Below are 16,774 nucleotides of genomic sequence, written 5' to 3'. Positions count from 1 at the left end.
AGGTTTGGAAGTTGCGCAAGTTTTCTGACAACTTATCCAAACTGCAGCAATTCTGTTACCAATGGAAACCTTCTCTTGATAGATAAATGATTCTTAAATGGAGAGAGACATATGTCGTCATGACAACAGAGGAGAACATTCCCCGCTTGGATTCCGTCGCTAAGAACTTGACTTGAAAGAAGATTTTTGTTATCTTAACTTTTTGGCTCATAAGTATGGGGGCCCTGGTGGTATAAATAATAATCAAATGTTTGCTAATCTGTACCTTCAGGTTAGCACCTTGATAGTGAAGAACATGGAGGGAATGTTATCGGGATGTCATTTTGTTTAACAGCACTCTGTGCAAATCTGTAAACACATTTTAAAATCTTTTTTTGCACTCTGACAGCTTCTATGCAAGTGGTGCTGAGCTCTTTCTCTGCTTTGAGTGCTGCAGACGCACGCCACGTGACAGCCTGAAAACAAAAATAATATTTATTTATTTAAGGGAAAGATGAGCTTTCTGGTAATAGATGCAAAACAGTTAAAAAAAAACAACACATCTGATTAGATGGATAATATTTGAATACTCCAGCCCCACCCTCCCGGAAAAATATTAAAAGTGATTCCCATGTGTTTATTTTTTTTTGATGGTTAATCGTCTTGTAGATTTTCGTCGTGCTAATCTTTATTCGGACGCACTTTAAGCGGACGTGCGCGTGGGTTGCCGAGTCGCCAGAAGAGGGCATTCGGATTCTGCCTGGTTAAAGTTGCTTGGGGGGGGGATGCAGACGCGCGCATTAACAACAGCGTCACGCCGATTGAACTGCTTGTGTGAAGAAGGCACGTGGATGAGGGGGGAAAATAAGGTGGATATTTGGATTATTTGGTGAGTTTTTTTTTTACATTGACTTGTGCGGAGAGCAGGGTTACTTTGCGCTGTGCGCCATGGGTGGTCCAGACTGAGCATCCCTCCGGTTAGACGACACCGAGATTTTGCCCTGCACGGGAAAGGAATCTAAACGCTGCTTTTTTTTCTTTTTTTTTGGGTTGGAAAATCGAAGAATATTACGTTAATTGAGAAGCTCTCCGACGTGGGTTCGTGATGAATCTTCAGGTGCGTGAAGAGATCGCCACGGTCCACTTGGATGGGACTGCGCCTGCTGCAGTGGGCATTTCTTTTTGGCTTCAACTTAGACACGGCTGCTGTTTTTGCAGTAAAAGCACGGACGTTGATTTTTGAATGTGGATTGTATCAAAATCTATCGAGCGGAGATAATTGTGCCGCGGTTTAAATGCTCATTTGAACCGGACTGCGCATTAAGGAGAAGCGGGGAGCAGGTGCGCTCAGACCCGGCTTGAGAATTAGGACGCTACCTGTTAGTGGACATGCGGATCCGAATCCAGTAACTGGACTTGACAGATAACGCGGATATGGGTAAGTGGCTCCTTTTTTATAATTAACAATGTTTATATTCTTGCAAGGTGCACGCCAATATCTTCCTCAATTACAATGCATTGTACCGAGAAACTAATTAAGTCGCAGCAAAAAGGTTTTTCGGAAAACACTGTCAAAAACGTATTTGAGAGGCTTCAGGAATCAGTGCTGAATCCTGTGCATTAATTTTCAGTGGCAGCGCTGCAGTGCTCACACCTCCCCCCCCCCCCCCCTTCCTTCCCTCCCTCCTCCCTCCACCCCCATTTGGCTGTAAGGTTTATTACAGACTAAAGGGACTTCATTTGTAATTTGCAAGCCTGTGCAGTCAATGACAGTAGCCTGAATGGTGTGCATTGCAAATTAGTATTGTTTTTTTCATCTCTATTTTAATTTTCTCTTGACCAATTTGAATGGCTGGCTCGCTGACATGCTCAGAGAGTCACAGGAATGCTAATCACATCAATGTTGGAAGCCTGTCAATGTTCTAAAAGCGTAGCTCTCGCTAAACCTATCGAGTGTCCTTAATCTGCTCGAAATAAAATTATACTATCCAGTTGTCGGTGATCCCAAACTTTAATATTTGTTGGCACGGTGCACATTTGAACACGGACTATGCAAGGGTCTGCAAGTGGTGATACCATGATTTAAAAAAAAAAAAAAGTCACTAAATATTGCATGCAATATTTCTACATAAGCTACGCTACATTATTGGAATTGAGAGTTTTGCTTTGTTTTTGCTGTCCTGATTTCCTCATGTGCGCATATGACCACACACTCACCCTCACTCTGATTCTCGTTTTGATAATATAATCTGCGCACACATACACACATGCACACACACACACATTTTCCACTGTATAATTAGTCCTTGTTATCCATCATTTGCCTACCCAGTAGTATTATCAGTGGTAGTCTAATCTCCCCGCCAGCCATTGGAAACCAGTAGTCTGTACAGATGATCAAGTTCACTGCTACTGCTATGCCATTAATTGTGAGGCAGTGTGATATATTGACCCACGGTGGGTTTCTGCACCGCATCAATATACGAAACAGCCGCATGCACGCCAGACTGCACTATGCGACTCAAATGCAATTTACGTGCAAAGAAAGTACACCTATAAGGTGGTTACTTGGCTTTTTGTTCATTAAATAGTATGAAAGCATATTCATTAAAAAATACAGAAACCAAATATTCCTGTAATAGGTTTATAATTTTCATTTTTTGCAAGCAAGGTCAAATTAGCTCAACGGTAGATAGCAGATGACCTTCTGCCGGCGCCTCCGCATCCAAAAGGCAGCGTTCACAAAATGTCATGTGAGAAGCTGCAAGGGCAAGGGTCACTCGGGCCCTTGAGAGCAATATCGTGTTTTTAATATGCACAAATTCAGAAGGGAATTGATCGCAGGTCACTGAGAGTTACAATATGGCGTGTCGTTCTAACGATACTCGGTCGTGCCTGATATTAAAGCCCGGTGATCCCATCAGCCTCACTAAGCCCATAACTTGACTTTCAGATAATAACAGCTCCAACATATTCTTAAATTTAATGACAGTATCACTAAAGTCGTTTTGTTTGGGTCCCACACGGCAATTGGCAAAGTTTTCTCTCAGCAAAGAAATGTCGGGATACTCTCATTCACCTGCAGGTTTCCATGGAGACAAACTTAGTTTGATTCTGTGCATATCTCTTCTACTTCCTGCTTGTTGAATTCAGATCTGAAGTAGCTTGATGATGATCAAACTAAATGTGGTGTGTAATAATGCAGATTCCATAAAACGATCATGTGAGATGAAACGATAACTACAATGAGACATACGATTTTTATTTCTTCGGCTTCCCCTGAACGCTACATTACGACTAAACTACTCAACATGACATGACATAACATGACAGCTTAACATGACAGTGAAGATCGAGCACTTTACAGAGCAGGTCGACTCCCCGCGTAGTCGACATCAAAAGCAACCTTCTATAATCCTCAAACCTGACCTGAACTTTCAAGCCTCCTAACATCAATGACATTTGTTTACAAACCAGCTGTTTTGACATAAATGTCAAACACAATCTCCGTCATACAGGTCATTGTTTGCGAGTTGTAGCTTTTGTCGTTCTTTTTCTCAACTTGAACATCGAGCTCGAGAAATGCTGCTGACAACTTGTAATTGACTCCATTGTCTTGTTTGGAATGTGCATATATTCCAGATATTAAAAAAAAAATCTTCCTGAAATTCTCAATGGCACAACCCTGATATGAAAGCTAAAATATATTTTTATTTTCACTCTTTATGTGGCCTCCATAGGCTCCACTGTATAGGTCCCTTAGCTTAGGAAGGCTAAAGCTAATTGACTGACTGCCACGACTCCCACGTTCGGCTCACGTCAAAGTATTACTAATTAATATTGGCTTACTTCTATTTTACGCCATAATTGGTGGTTTGTTAGTCATGTAAAGCATTTTCTCCACAATAAAGATCTTATATTCACGTAAATTTTAGGAAGTTTGCAGATACGGAACATACCAAATGGTGTTTTGTAATTCAAATCCTAAAGTTTGTTTGTCAAAAGCGAGTTTCGACAGGGACAGAGAGCGCAACGTGTGGGCTGGTTATTTTTGTTATGCTCACTCTTATTATCGCTTCACCTGCATGGAGCTGTTGCTATCAAGGGAAATCAGGAATCAGACAAGATTGAAAAGCAAAACACACTCGCCTTCTTTGTGTGGGTGTGTGTGTGTTCACCAAAAATACCCTCGCTTTTTTTTCCCTGTCTCGGTAAAGCGTTACCGATTCAAGGGCATGGCGGGCAATTGTTTTATATATCAGCGGTCTAACTTGCCAGACCTTACCATCACCCCAAAGATAATTGGAGAGTAATACGTGGTATCTCTCTGTCTTTTGAAAGAAAATATAAAACGACCAACCACTTTGGTAAAAATCTCCAGTGCGGGTTCAGGAGATGTCGCATGATTGTTAGTTGGATCTAACAAAGGTGCGTATTGTAGGCACAGGAGAAGAACAAAGCTTTAGGAGAATAGCACATTAGGTAAAAGGGTAATAGAGACACCTCGGAAGGGTGACTTTTGCACCTTGGTGAATGCCATTAGAGAAGGCATTAGCGTACAGAGCACTCATTAACCACATAAGGTTTCGGTAAGAGTGGTGCGAGGTGAATGAATAAGGAGGCAGTCGCATCCAATAGAACAATCCTGATATTCACATGGGAAATACAAGCCAGCTCGTGGGATTTAAATCGAAATTGGAATCAAAAAGTTGAACGGCCCACGCACTCGTTCCCGCAGTCAAACTCACAATTAACAATACACACGGGATTTTCGTATTATACCGTCGTATTTTAAAAAAATGATGTATAGACAAGCGTTCGCTCCATCTGCGAGGGATGATGAAAGATTTCTGTGTATTTTTGTGTTGTACTCTGACACACACACTTCCAATACACATATGGGATACACAGATGCTTGGCGAGAAACTAAATGGCTATGTTAGAAAGCATATGTTCAATCATGCCCCTCGGCTATACTGTTTTCGAGAATTATCACTGACAAATCCGAAGGAGATTATGCCGAAGCTATGATCGCTCTCTACGTCAAATACGAGAATCAATGTAGACATGAAAAATACAAGTTCAGGTGAGGTCGGCAGCAACGGGAGTCGTTGTATTTAGTGAGTTATCATGTCCGCCAACCTCCCGTATTAACTTTTGTAAAGCGGTTAAACGGTATGCACCATTCATATCACCCTTTGTTAATGGTAGGAAAGGCTATACTAGCACACACTGTAACCCCGCACCACCTTCTCAAGGGGAAATCAATATATTTTAATGAGAAATCATTAGCCATTCTGTAAAGAGGAACACTTTGAATGTAAATGACTGTCTCGTCTTTGAACGTCAAGTGGTATGACACCATTCCGCTGAACACTCAGCTGGAGTTTTATTTCTTAATTTTAAAGTAAGCGTTCGATCCAACGGGTGGTTCTCACTACACGTGCAAACATTGTTTTACCGTATTTTTCTGTCTATACCAGGTTATGAGGCGTATGACTGCACATTAATGGAAACGAACCAGTACAGCAAAGGAATTAAACTTAAATTCATTTGGAGTTTGGCACACCTTATTATAAGGTGCTGATTTTTGAGAAATTTAAAGCATATAAAGTGCGCCTTATTGTCGGAAAAATACGGTAAAAATACACTAAATTGGATTCCTACGTTGTTGTTCATTAGCACGCTATTGTCACAGATGAATTCAAACAAAACTTATTTTTCTCAGTTTGCAACAAAACCACAATAACGCTAATGGGGTGTGACTATTTCAATTTGTCCATATATGAGAAACCAAAACAGTGTCACACCCTGTGATGCCCCGTCGGGGTCTAGAGGGAAGAGGAAATTGTGGGATTAGGTTTGAGAGAGTGGCACCACAGAAAATGTGATAAAGTAATCACCACTGAGTGGATTAAGTGAGGAAAGGATTTCTCACAAGCAGTGAATGTCAGCCATACAGATATATTTGCAGGTAGCTGACACAGGCTAAAGTGGTCAAGGCAGAATGATTTATTCCTTCAAATCATTTGAAGGGTAGCAGCGATGTTGATATGTTTTTAATTTTCTCTGCTGTAGTTTATCTGCTTGACTTCCTTTTTTTCTGGCTTTCAGGCTCTGCTCTGCAACGTCGTTGGATAATACTCCAACTGCTGATGCAGGTGTGGCTAGCAGCAAATCCGGCTCAAACGGAGCGTCCGTGCCCGAAAAGCTGCCGCTGCGATGGAAAAATTGTCTACTGTGAGTCGAGTGCATTTCGCGATGTCCCCAAGAACCTCTCGGGCGGTTGCGAAGGCCTGTCGTTGAGGTACAACAGCCTCATCAACCTTCGAGCCGGACAGTTTGTCGGCTTGAACCACCTCATCTGGCTTTACTTAGACCATAATTACATCACGACTGTGGATGGGATGGCGTTCCAGGGAGTTCGCCGGCTAAAAGAACTGATCTTGAGCTCCAACAAGATCACGTCCCTTCTCAACACCACGTTCAATCCCGTACCCAATTTGCGCAACCTTGATCTGTCGTACAACAAACTGGAAGTGTTGCAACCGGGGCAATTTCAAGGACTACGGAAGCTACTCAGTCTTCACGTACGTTCCAATTCCCTAAAGATCCTTCCGCTGCGTCTCTTCCAAGACTGCAGAAATCTCGAGTTTATTGATCTGGGTTACAACCGCTTGCGCAGTATCAGTCGGAATGCACTCTCCGGCCTAGTCAAGCTCACCGAGTTACACCTGGAACATAACCAATTCTCAAAGATCAATTTTTCACATTTCCCCCGTCTCTACAATTTGCGATCACTTTACCTACAGTGGAATCGCATTCGCTCCATGAGCCAAGGCCTAACCTGGATTTGGGCGTCGGTCCAAAAACTTGATTTATCTGGGAATGATCTGTCAGAATTAGATGCTGCTATTTACCAGTATTTACCCAACCTGCAAACCCTCAATTTGGACTCCAACAAGTTGACCAATGTGTCCCAAGAGGTGGTCGACGCCTGGGTCTCTGTCACTACAATTAGCTTGGCTGGAAATATTTGGGACTGCGGTCCAGCCATTTGTCCTTTGGTTTCTTGGCTGCGAAAATTCAGGGGCGCAAAGGAAACCACTATGATATGCGCCTCTCCAAAGAAAGCCCAAGGTGAGAAAGTGATGGATGCCGTCGAAGCTTTCGGGGTGTGTCAATTGAACCAAGTTACGATGCTCACCGCGAGCATTCCACCCACCCCGTCCAACATCTCCGCGCAGCCCGAACATCACCCGGCAATTCTGGCTTCACCCACTCGCTCCGGAAAGAGAGCCGAAGGCTCTATCAGGGGTCCGACTTCATCAGCGGTGACCCAGTCAGTGGCACTTCCTCCAGATCAAGATTTGGAGCCCGTGTCCTTTCATAAGATCGTTGCAGGAAGCGTGGCCCTTTTTCTCTCCGTTGCGATGATCCTACTGGTGATCTACGTGTCGTGGAAACGCTACCCCAGCAGCGTCAAGCAACTGCAGGAGAATTCCTCGACGGCCCGTAAGCGGCGCAAGAAGTCAAAGGAAACCGAGCGCACCTTGAGCTCTCCCCTGCAGGAGTACTATGTGGACTATAAACCCAACAATTCAGAAGCCATGGATGTGCTTGTCAATGGGACCGGAACCTGCACTTACACCATCTCAGGCTCCCGAGAATGTGAGGTATGACCCGCACCACCGCCGCTCCACCTAAACAAAACTCTGTCCACAGGGAAACCACCAGAGGTAATTATTTACTCTACATTGAGTGTTTAATTCCTAAATTGAGCTACAGACAAGATTAGTTCAGGGGTGCACAAGTCTGGTCCTCAATCAATGAAACATCTGAAACAAGCTGGAAAGGGGGTCTTGAGGACTGGACTTGGGCACCCCTGCTATAGTTTTACACAATTTATTGTGAAACCTTATCTAAGTTGTGCTCAAGCTGTTCCACATAGAATACTTTAAAAAAAAAAGCATACATTTAGCAGATTTCCTATTCATGTCCTCTTTATGTGCTGTGTGCTGTTTTTCTGCTGTTTTTAATTTTTTTTGCCGTACTATTACCTTATTTTCCGCACTTTAAGGCGCACCTAAAAACCTCCAATTTTCTCCAAAGCCGACAGTGCGCCTTATAATCAGGTGCGCCTTATAATCAGGTGCGCCTTATAATCAGGTGCACCTTATAATCAGGTGCGCCTTATCTATGGACCAATATTGAGCCACTACAGCAGGCATGTTGAAAGTCCGGCCCGCGGGCCAAATGTATATACCTTATATATGGACAAGGTTTTAAAAAGGGGATCATTGAAGGTGCGCCTTATAATCCGGTGCGCCTTATATATGGACAAAGTTTTAAAATGGGCCATTCATTGAAGGTGCGCTTTATAATCCGGTGCGCCTTATAGTGCGGAAAATACGGTACCTCTCTCTGCGTACCTCTCTAGCCGTCTGAAAGTTGTTTCAACTACGGGCTTTGTCTCAGGGTGAGCTCATCCAAGGCCACTTCTGAATAGTTCACTGTTTGATCCTAAGCCAACCAAGGAAGTAATTGAATGCATAAACGTGAGGTTCCACTTGATTTTATTTTGGAATGTCTAGCTTTATCTGTCTCACTGATTCATCTATTACTGTTTTGGAGTGCAGACAGTAACTATCAGTCAGCAGTCCGGAAAGTCCACAGTTCATTTCAAAATGTGCTCTGATCTTGTTTCTACATTTAGTTCCCCCTTTACAGACATAAATCATTCGGCGGCACATGCTCGCCCACCTCACAGCCTTTATGTCTCTGCATGGGCCTTGTGGCTGGATGGGTTTCAATCTGTTCATCTCTTCCGAGTTCCTTATTTCTGTTGTCTTTCATTCTGAGTTGGAGCCTGACTCACCTGACCTTTACATCTTTTGTCCAACTTCAAGCCCTCTTGGCATGAATTTGGGTTTAACAAAAGAGATCATTTGTATCTTTTCAGTCGAAGACTGTTCTATTATTCCATCGCTTTGTACCTCTGCCAGATGTTCAGCTCCCGTGGATTTAATACACAGCTCCATTAATGACGTTTTCATACAAGCTCTCAATCAAAACAGAATAATGTCATATATATGGGAAGGTAGTCAAGGGCAAGCTGTCTGTATTTTCTTGGAGATGCACTGCCTCAAGTTGGATCCGTTGGTCTTCAATTAGCCATGTGGGAGACATCAAACATGCTCTTTGCTTGGGAGAACATTGCTCCCGTACACTAATCCTATCAGTTTCACACTCTGGTTCCATGCCACTGCTTTCTGCACCTCACACTTTGATCCATGCTTAATGAGGATGTTAGCGCTCCAATACTGCAATTCAACTCGGAAAAGATTTCTGTTTTTTCTCCCCCTTGCACAATGCAAAACGATTTTTTACTTTTTAATTGATTTATTATTTACTTTTGTTGCGACTCTAATACGTTTAATCCACTCCAATGCATGTTACTAGTTGCGTTTGGTTGTTTCACATATGTCTCTCACCTTTTTGACAAATCGCTTCATTTGCCGCTGCTGCTGCTTCTCAAATCTTGTTAGACAGAGACATTGGACAGATTGGCTCAAGAAAGCCACAGTTGAATTTACAGTGAACAAAATGTTTGATAACAGTACATATAACAGATAACAGATAACATAAGGCTTTGGAGGAAACCAAACCCTAACCCTAACCCTAACACCTAAATCAGTAACCCAACGTACCAAGATTCCCAATACACAACACGGCACTGTAAATATTACTCAGCTCAGTTTAAAAATAGACAAACCAATCAAGAAGAGTTTATTGCCCCGGACTGAATCACGTATAGGTCAGCGTGGACTTTAACAAGCGGAATTGACATACAAGCTGGTTAAAGCATACGGGATCGGCAAGTGGTTGCTGCCCATGTGGGGATTGAGAAGCCATTTCAGTAGGACGGAGCAGTCGACAGGCGGACAAGAGGGTTAGACAGAAGGCTCAAGAAATGAAGCAGCCAGTCGGATTTGACAGCCTGACTGGCAGGCATCAGTTCACAGGTCATTGCCCATTGACGGCTGTCCATTCTGTGATTAGTCATGGCTCCATTTTATTTTTTTTAAAGAGTGATACTCACTGCTATCTATTTAAATTAAAGGATTTTTTTTTTTTAATACGTAATAGAAAATCATGGAATGGAGAGTAAGAGCCACTTCAGGCTTTTTGAAACATTACGCGGTAGATAGGATATCTTTCCGCTGCGTAGCATTTAACTTCCCCAAATGAAAGCTGGAAACACAATCTTATGAATGGAGAATGAATCCAAAATATATTCCCCCCCCCCCCCTTTTAATTTTGCAATAATGGATTAACTACAGAGCATTTGGAGGATTTAACATTTTGGAGGCACGTTTGTAAGAATGCGGCAATTATGGTAAAAAGGACCATCAAGTCAATTTAGCCGACATCGTCTATCTCGAAAATAACGCATCAATCAACATTAGCGTAACACGCTTCGGGTTAGCATATTGATGTTTGGAACCTCTGACCATTACGGTTGATGAAGGCAGAATAATCTCCTCGCTACATGTATGCTTGAGTGCTATTAAATTGGTGTCTGTTAATCTGGTTGTCTTTTCGACTGTGAATTAATTCACCTTCAGGGGCATTATATTATAAATTGAATCAGATAAGGTAGGGGAGGGGTGAGAAAGAAGGAATGGGTAAGTGGAGCAAGAATGATGTCCAAGTTAAAGTTGAAGAAGAATTAATAGTTTGAGTCCCCTTCGCTAACCTGAGAGGCATCGTCCACCTGATTTATCGACTATCTTTAAATGTCTGCAGCAAATAATAATTTATTTGGAAAATCAAAAAGTTGCACTAGGAGAGAAAATGGGAATACTCGTGCTTCCTCTCTCAGAATCGATGACACGCTGCAGGCGTGCCCGTTCATCAGGTCACAATTGGTAGAAGCAGCTTTTTCAATTTTACTTCCGTCCTACCTGACAAACTTTCTATTTCAGTTCATCAACGTCAAGACTAAGAATAAATATTCAGCACATCGTTTTTCAGTTCCCCCCCTAGACAGGGCCAAGGATTTGGGTGAAGGACACTTACAGGGAAGTTGCAAATTTATTCTTGATGGGAGGGGCCGTGGCGGACATGAACATTATATTATTGCCTGATGAATGCAACAGGCCAAGTACAGCAGGATTTATGCACCCCGGTGAAACTGCAATGCAGGTAGCCTACTTGTACATATTAATTTTTCTTTTAAATTCACAATGCAACCTATAATTGTGGCATGTGTCTGTGAATTACACTCAAGCATCACATTGTGTTTGTGCTTGAAATGAGCAATTACAGTACCGCCCCATGGTGGCTTGGAGTGATAGTAAAACACACATTCCAATGAATAAATGTAAAATATGTGGAACAATAAACGGGCACACTGTCGAGGTTTTGGTTTAAATCTGGCACCAAGCTCAGTGGGAGTATGACAGACAGAAAGACTGCAAAATTTATTTAACAACTCTTCTTAATTCGTTACTCTTCCATCCATGACACTTTTTTTCAACATTCTCCCTCATTTTTCCTCGTTTCGAGCTTTCCCTGTACGTTTTGCCATCTTTTTTGGATTCAACCAAATGCTGACAATATGTTGCGAGCTGATAAGCAAAGCGCAAGCTGCTGCGGCTGAGCTTGTCTTCACCATTGCCCGTGTTGCCATGAAAAGAACCAGACAAAAGTCCAGCTGCAGGGAACAGGGACTGCCTGAACCGTTTCGTCCGTCGAGATGTACGTGCCGTGTCTCACAATGCAGGTGATCACTGGGCAGCTTGGAGACTGTGGTGCCCAGGGCAGGCCACCTATTTTTGTTTTTCAGATTTAAGGCAGCCAACTCTGCTGTACCTCCGTCTGAAATCTTAACCTCAGGTGTGAAATGAATGTAGAGTATATGTTAAAAGCAGTGCTTTGAAAACATCCCAGAATCCAAAATTGCTTGTGCTGATGGCACCAAAGCTGAAGCACTCTATTGCTCCACCATCTTGTATCTAAAAATACAATAGTCTAATCATTGTTGTTTCCTCACATACCTGCTAATTAGCCAGCGAGAGTAATCTTTATATTTTCTTCCATTCCAAGGATTTAATCTTTAAAGTTGATTAGATTTTTTCGTACAGTATATCAAGGTCATCTTGCATTCACGACTATCTGTGAAATTTCTCGTCATCCGTCTCCCCCTCACCACCCCCGTCCTATCCGCTTCCCTTGCCAATTTATTAGGTGTGCCAAGATAAAAACTAATGCTCTACAATACAACCACCACGCGATAAATCCTCCCTTCAGTGTTCGGTAATCTGTTGAATATGTTTATTAGAGGTGATGATTCAATTCCTAGTGTTGTACCCGATTGGTAATATTTTACTATTCATGCTAACTAACCGTCACTCTGTATTAGGGCGCCAAATGTCAATCCAAAGATGTGATTGCCTTCAGTATAAAATTGAGGCTGTCAAGAACGCTTAAGCTGTTTATGTGGAGCCCAGCAAACTGACTCAAGCCCATTTGTGCAAGGTTTAATAAATAAAAGTGCGGACTTAATGTTAACAGAAGCTACAGGAGATGAGTCGTCCAACTCTGTCGCAGCTGTACTTACAAAGCCATTGATTGGAAATCGATACCGATTCCCCATTGGAGTCAAAACCCACCAAGCCTCTGAAAAACAAAAAAACAATTTAGGACAGATACATGCTTGTAACTCTCTAACTAGATTAGCAGTCTTTATGGTTTCATCTGGACTGTGTCAATCAGGTCCTGCAGAAATTGTCGAACCAGTAAACTGGCTTACCACCAATCAATCACCTTCAGAGACCAGAGCAAGTCCAAGCTCCTTTAATCGGGTGTCAGATGCAATCAGAAATGGAGAATCCAGGTCTAGTGGATTCGCCACCTCTGGATGCAAATCCCGCGTGGTGTTATCTACAACTACTTCTTACTCTCCTTTGAGGGGATCCCAGGAATATGCGAGTGTTATATCTGGAAGATTTGAAAAGCAATGCACCTTTTGCTGACTTCTTGCTGACTCAGCGCCACAGTGCAGTTTGTAGATATATCTGGAACTGTAAATCTGTTGAGTCTACCCCACTTTATTCACCCACGTCTCGTGTCTCCTGCAGTGATTCACAGCCCTTGTAACTTTTCTTCACAACTATCACAATCCATCTTACGATGCCAGAAATATCTATTTTTTTCTTTCCTGTAAGCCTGGTCGGTCTGATTTGCATGACCTAGTTTTTGTAGATAGTTTGGTTCATATCTACGAGTTGACACTTGAACTGATAGCCCGACTCGTACGTCACTCCGAGATGTAGAAAATATTAATGCCGCTGATTATCTATCGTCTGTCATCCATCTTTTCTCCGCCCTCCGAGGCAGACAGCAAAGAAAACAAGTCTTTATCAAACTTTTAAATCCATAACTTTGGAATCCTTCATTCAGCATCATTCACACATTTGCATGCCCCCCCTCTACGGCGTATGCAAGGAAAAACATGTCAAACCACTAATCTCCCGCTGTGTTTGGCTTTCTGGGACATCAGAACCCAAGAGGAAGCTGCCTGAGCACTATAAACAACTCAACCTCACTGTTTGTGTTTTTTTTCCTGCGTGTAAAAACGAATCATCGTGAAGCTTTGCCTTCCGACGTTGCCAAGTAAAAGTGATGGGCCGGGTTTGTGTATGATGGCTGACTGGTGGGGATGAGAATAGTCCACTTTTCATGTCACTTGTCGCTCCAAAAGAAGAACCCGTCACACGGAGAGGCTAATGTCATCAGGACATGCTGTTTCCACGGCAACTGAGAATGTATCCGCTTCTTGATTTATGTGATTAGGCTATGAATAATAAAATTATTGGATATTCGGAAAAAAAAAAGTGATGTTGTGGTTGGTATTGTTGCCTTCGACACAATCAGGACTGACTCGGGAAGGCCCGAGGAGTATTTCGAGAATCGCAAGGCTTTTTTTCTCGCACGCGCTGCTGGAAAGTGATGAGGCCAATCAGTTCCTTGCGGTGAGAGAAAGTCCCCCCCTAAGACCTTCTGATTTTCAGGAAGAACAATTATGTTATATGCCACCATCTTTCATTTTGAGAACTTTAGATGGGCTGTATTCAGGACCACGGCTCCCTAACTCCCTCATCCATCTGATTCCTGGTATTGAGCCACAGGTACTGACTCAATGCCGCCATCCTGTCCCAGATGTATTTACTTTGGGCGCTAGTTATAAACATGTCCATCCGTCAGTGTCATCACATCAAGATTCCTTCCACAGGCATGTCCAAGGACATTTAGTTATGAACTAGCAAAGTCACACTTGCACGAGTGGGGAGAACCTACAGTGTGTTTAGAGCGTACTTTTTCACCAAGCAGTAAAAATGGACGCCATTATTTTGTTCTTGAAACACATTTGAGGCTCACACTGATAAATGAGAAGTCTGAAAGTTGGGTGTGATTACAGTTTATGTTTTTGTTCTAATTCTACTCAGGATTAATGCTCTTCATTAGGTAAATCCATTTAATGAGGTATTGTAATTGCTAGCTAAATAATCATGTCGAAAGTTGGGAGCATCCAGTTCCCGCCTCGGGTTTATTTTCTGAAGAGTGATAAACCAAAGGATATTCTGTTTTTCTTCATCCTGGAAAATATCATTTATTAAGGCAGAGTCTTAAATAGTTGAGCCACGTATTATAAATAAGCAATTGTGCAATCCACTTAAATTACTTTGTTCCAAATCATAATATTAATTTCTTCATTCCATCATACACTTGTTAAAAAAAAAAAAAACAGAAACCGCAGGAATTGACCATCACTCAAAAGTTTAGGTTTGGCCAGAGGTCAAGTGGGACATTTCAGAAAAACAAACAAAAGCCTTTTTAATAAATCCAAAGCCAGAATGTTCTCCCTCAACACAGCATGGTACAAATATACAATGTGCATCGATTTTTCTATCATGTCAGGAGTATTCGTAGCGCCGACATCTTTTCTCAGCCTCTCCCAATTAGCTTTCAGCCTGGGGAACTCAGTCGATCCCCATCGGCCCATCTGCCTGTCAGTAACTTCATTCCTGGAAAGGAGAAGAGGAAGTCAGGGTAAGACCGAGCAAGAGGCCGAACAAGCAAGCAAATAGATGATTCTGTGTTTGCCCGCTACGGGTGAAAAGGCAGACGCTAGTTTGGAAGGGCGAGTTCCCCCGGAGAGACAAATTGTTGTCTGGATGATAAAACGTAGCACAATGGCGACTGCCCACTTCTTTCTTCTAAGAAAATCATGAAAAGTCTTTAGTTCTCTTTTTCTCAGTTTTTGTCCATCTCCCTTTAGAACGAGGCATTGTGGAGGTCATACTATCTGATCCAGATAATGAGCTGTCTAAAATAGGGCTAGGCAAGTCCGGTTCAATAGAGCTGAGGTCCTGGCTGTTTTCCAGGTTTTACCTGCTGCAGCATACCTGATTCCAATCATCCATTCCAGTCTTGGACTCTCCGAAAAAACTTTGAATTTGTCATATTGACCAAGTATGATTGAGAAGCTTAGACAACGATTAGACAAAAATTAGACAACTAAGAAAAGGTTCCATCAAATGGAATCAGTTTTATTCCAAGTCAGGATTTTACTCAGCCAACCACCCGTAGCTAATTGATTTGTAGTTCTTAACTCCGTCTGCAAATGTTTGACTCCTTTAGAAATTGACACCTAGCTTTGTCCTCACACGTGTAAATGATTGCGTCGTAATGGCATCTTTGTTGTCCACGCTCTCTCGACTAATTAGTATTCCACTTCATTCGTTCTCTTGATGGGTGGTGTAATAACCAAAACCACAGGGAGGTGGCAAGGCTTTATAGTTTGAGAGAGCCTGCTGGGACCTGCAGAGGGTAGGGAGGCGGGTAGTGAAACACACCATCCTTCTCGTAAACTCATTAGTGCCCGGTGAATAACAGCGGATAGGATGCCGAAAAAGAAGACGGGGACTGGCACACCTATGTGATAAAAAAATTGTAGAAATGTCCTACATTGAGCCGTCCATGCCGAGATGAAGCTCAGACTGCCAGTAGATAAATTATCATTTCTTTTTAGGTTGTGCTTCTTTCTTTAGCTTGGACTTTTTTTTTTTTTTATCAGACATGCTGCTGCAGCCACATATCCTCAACCAGGGACAGGCAGGAATTCGCCTTCAGTGCATTGGCTTCTCACATGAGGAATGAGTTTTTTGATTAAGCGGCCCACCTTTGTCAAGACTGATGGAACACAACTATGAGTTTACCCATCGTGATATCATCCACAGCTGGGCACAGGGATGGGCTGTTATACTCGCAGGAGTGTAGAGAGACAGATATAGATTGAATAGAAGTTATTTGGAGTAAGAGGGATAGGATTGAACCCGAATGAAAAGGATATACTCTGCAGGAAGAAACAACCTGAGAGGATCCTCCATTAGATACCGTATTTTCTGTGCGGGTTTGACCTATCTAGTTGGAATATAAACAACACCTAGCATGACTGCAGGCATACTAGTGGGTCAGTATCTTATTTTTGTGCAGGGAGTAAACATCAATAACAACTGCCACGGTAAGCAACAGTGATTTTGACGCCAGCGTAGATAAACCCACACGGGTAGACCCCGAAGGAGCCGAGGCTGCGTTCGCCAGAGTGGCTATGACTCATTGGTGGGCTGTAATGACCACACGTGGCCATTAACTAGGCGCGAGGTGGACGGCGAAGACGTCAGACACCCCTCAAGCGCCACGGAGGTGAATACTGCCTGTTTCTGAC

The 16,774-nt window shown here is 42.7% G+C and overlaps 1 protein-coding gene across 2 annotated transcripts in view; it reads left to right on the top strand.

The window, feature by feature from the left end:
* Positions 1–699: 699 nt before the first annotated feature.
* Positions 700–16,774, top strand: part of LOC125979660 (leucine-rich repeat transmembrane neuronal protein 4) — a 42,547-nt gene continuing 26,472 nt past the window's right edge. Inside the window, exons 1-2 of one of the 2 annotated variants that reach the window (XR_007485374.2) lie at positions 700–1,417; positions 6,094–7,718. Coding sequence is in view for 1 of the 2 variants with exons in the window: in XM_049738105.2 (XP_049594062.1) it covers positions 1,414–1,417; positions 6,094–7,655 (1,566 nt within the window). In the remaining variant the exon portion in view is untranslated. The remainder of the gene's footprint in view (positions 1,418–6,093; positions 7,719–16,774) is intronic. The other variant, XM_049738105.2, reaches the window with a different exon arrangement.

This window comes from Syngnathus scovelli, chromosome 13 (genome assembly GCF_024217435.2).
Source record: "Syngnathus scovelli strain Florida chromosome 13, RoL_Ssco_1.2, whole genome shotgun sequence".
Taxonomy (NCBI): domain Eukaryota; kingdom Metazoa; phylum Chordata; class Actinopteri; order Syngnathiformes; family Syngnathidae; genus Syngnathus; species Syngnathus scovelli.
This window is presented reverse-complemented; position numbering and strand designations above follow the sequence as displayed.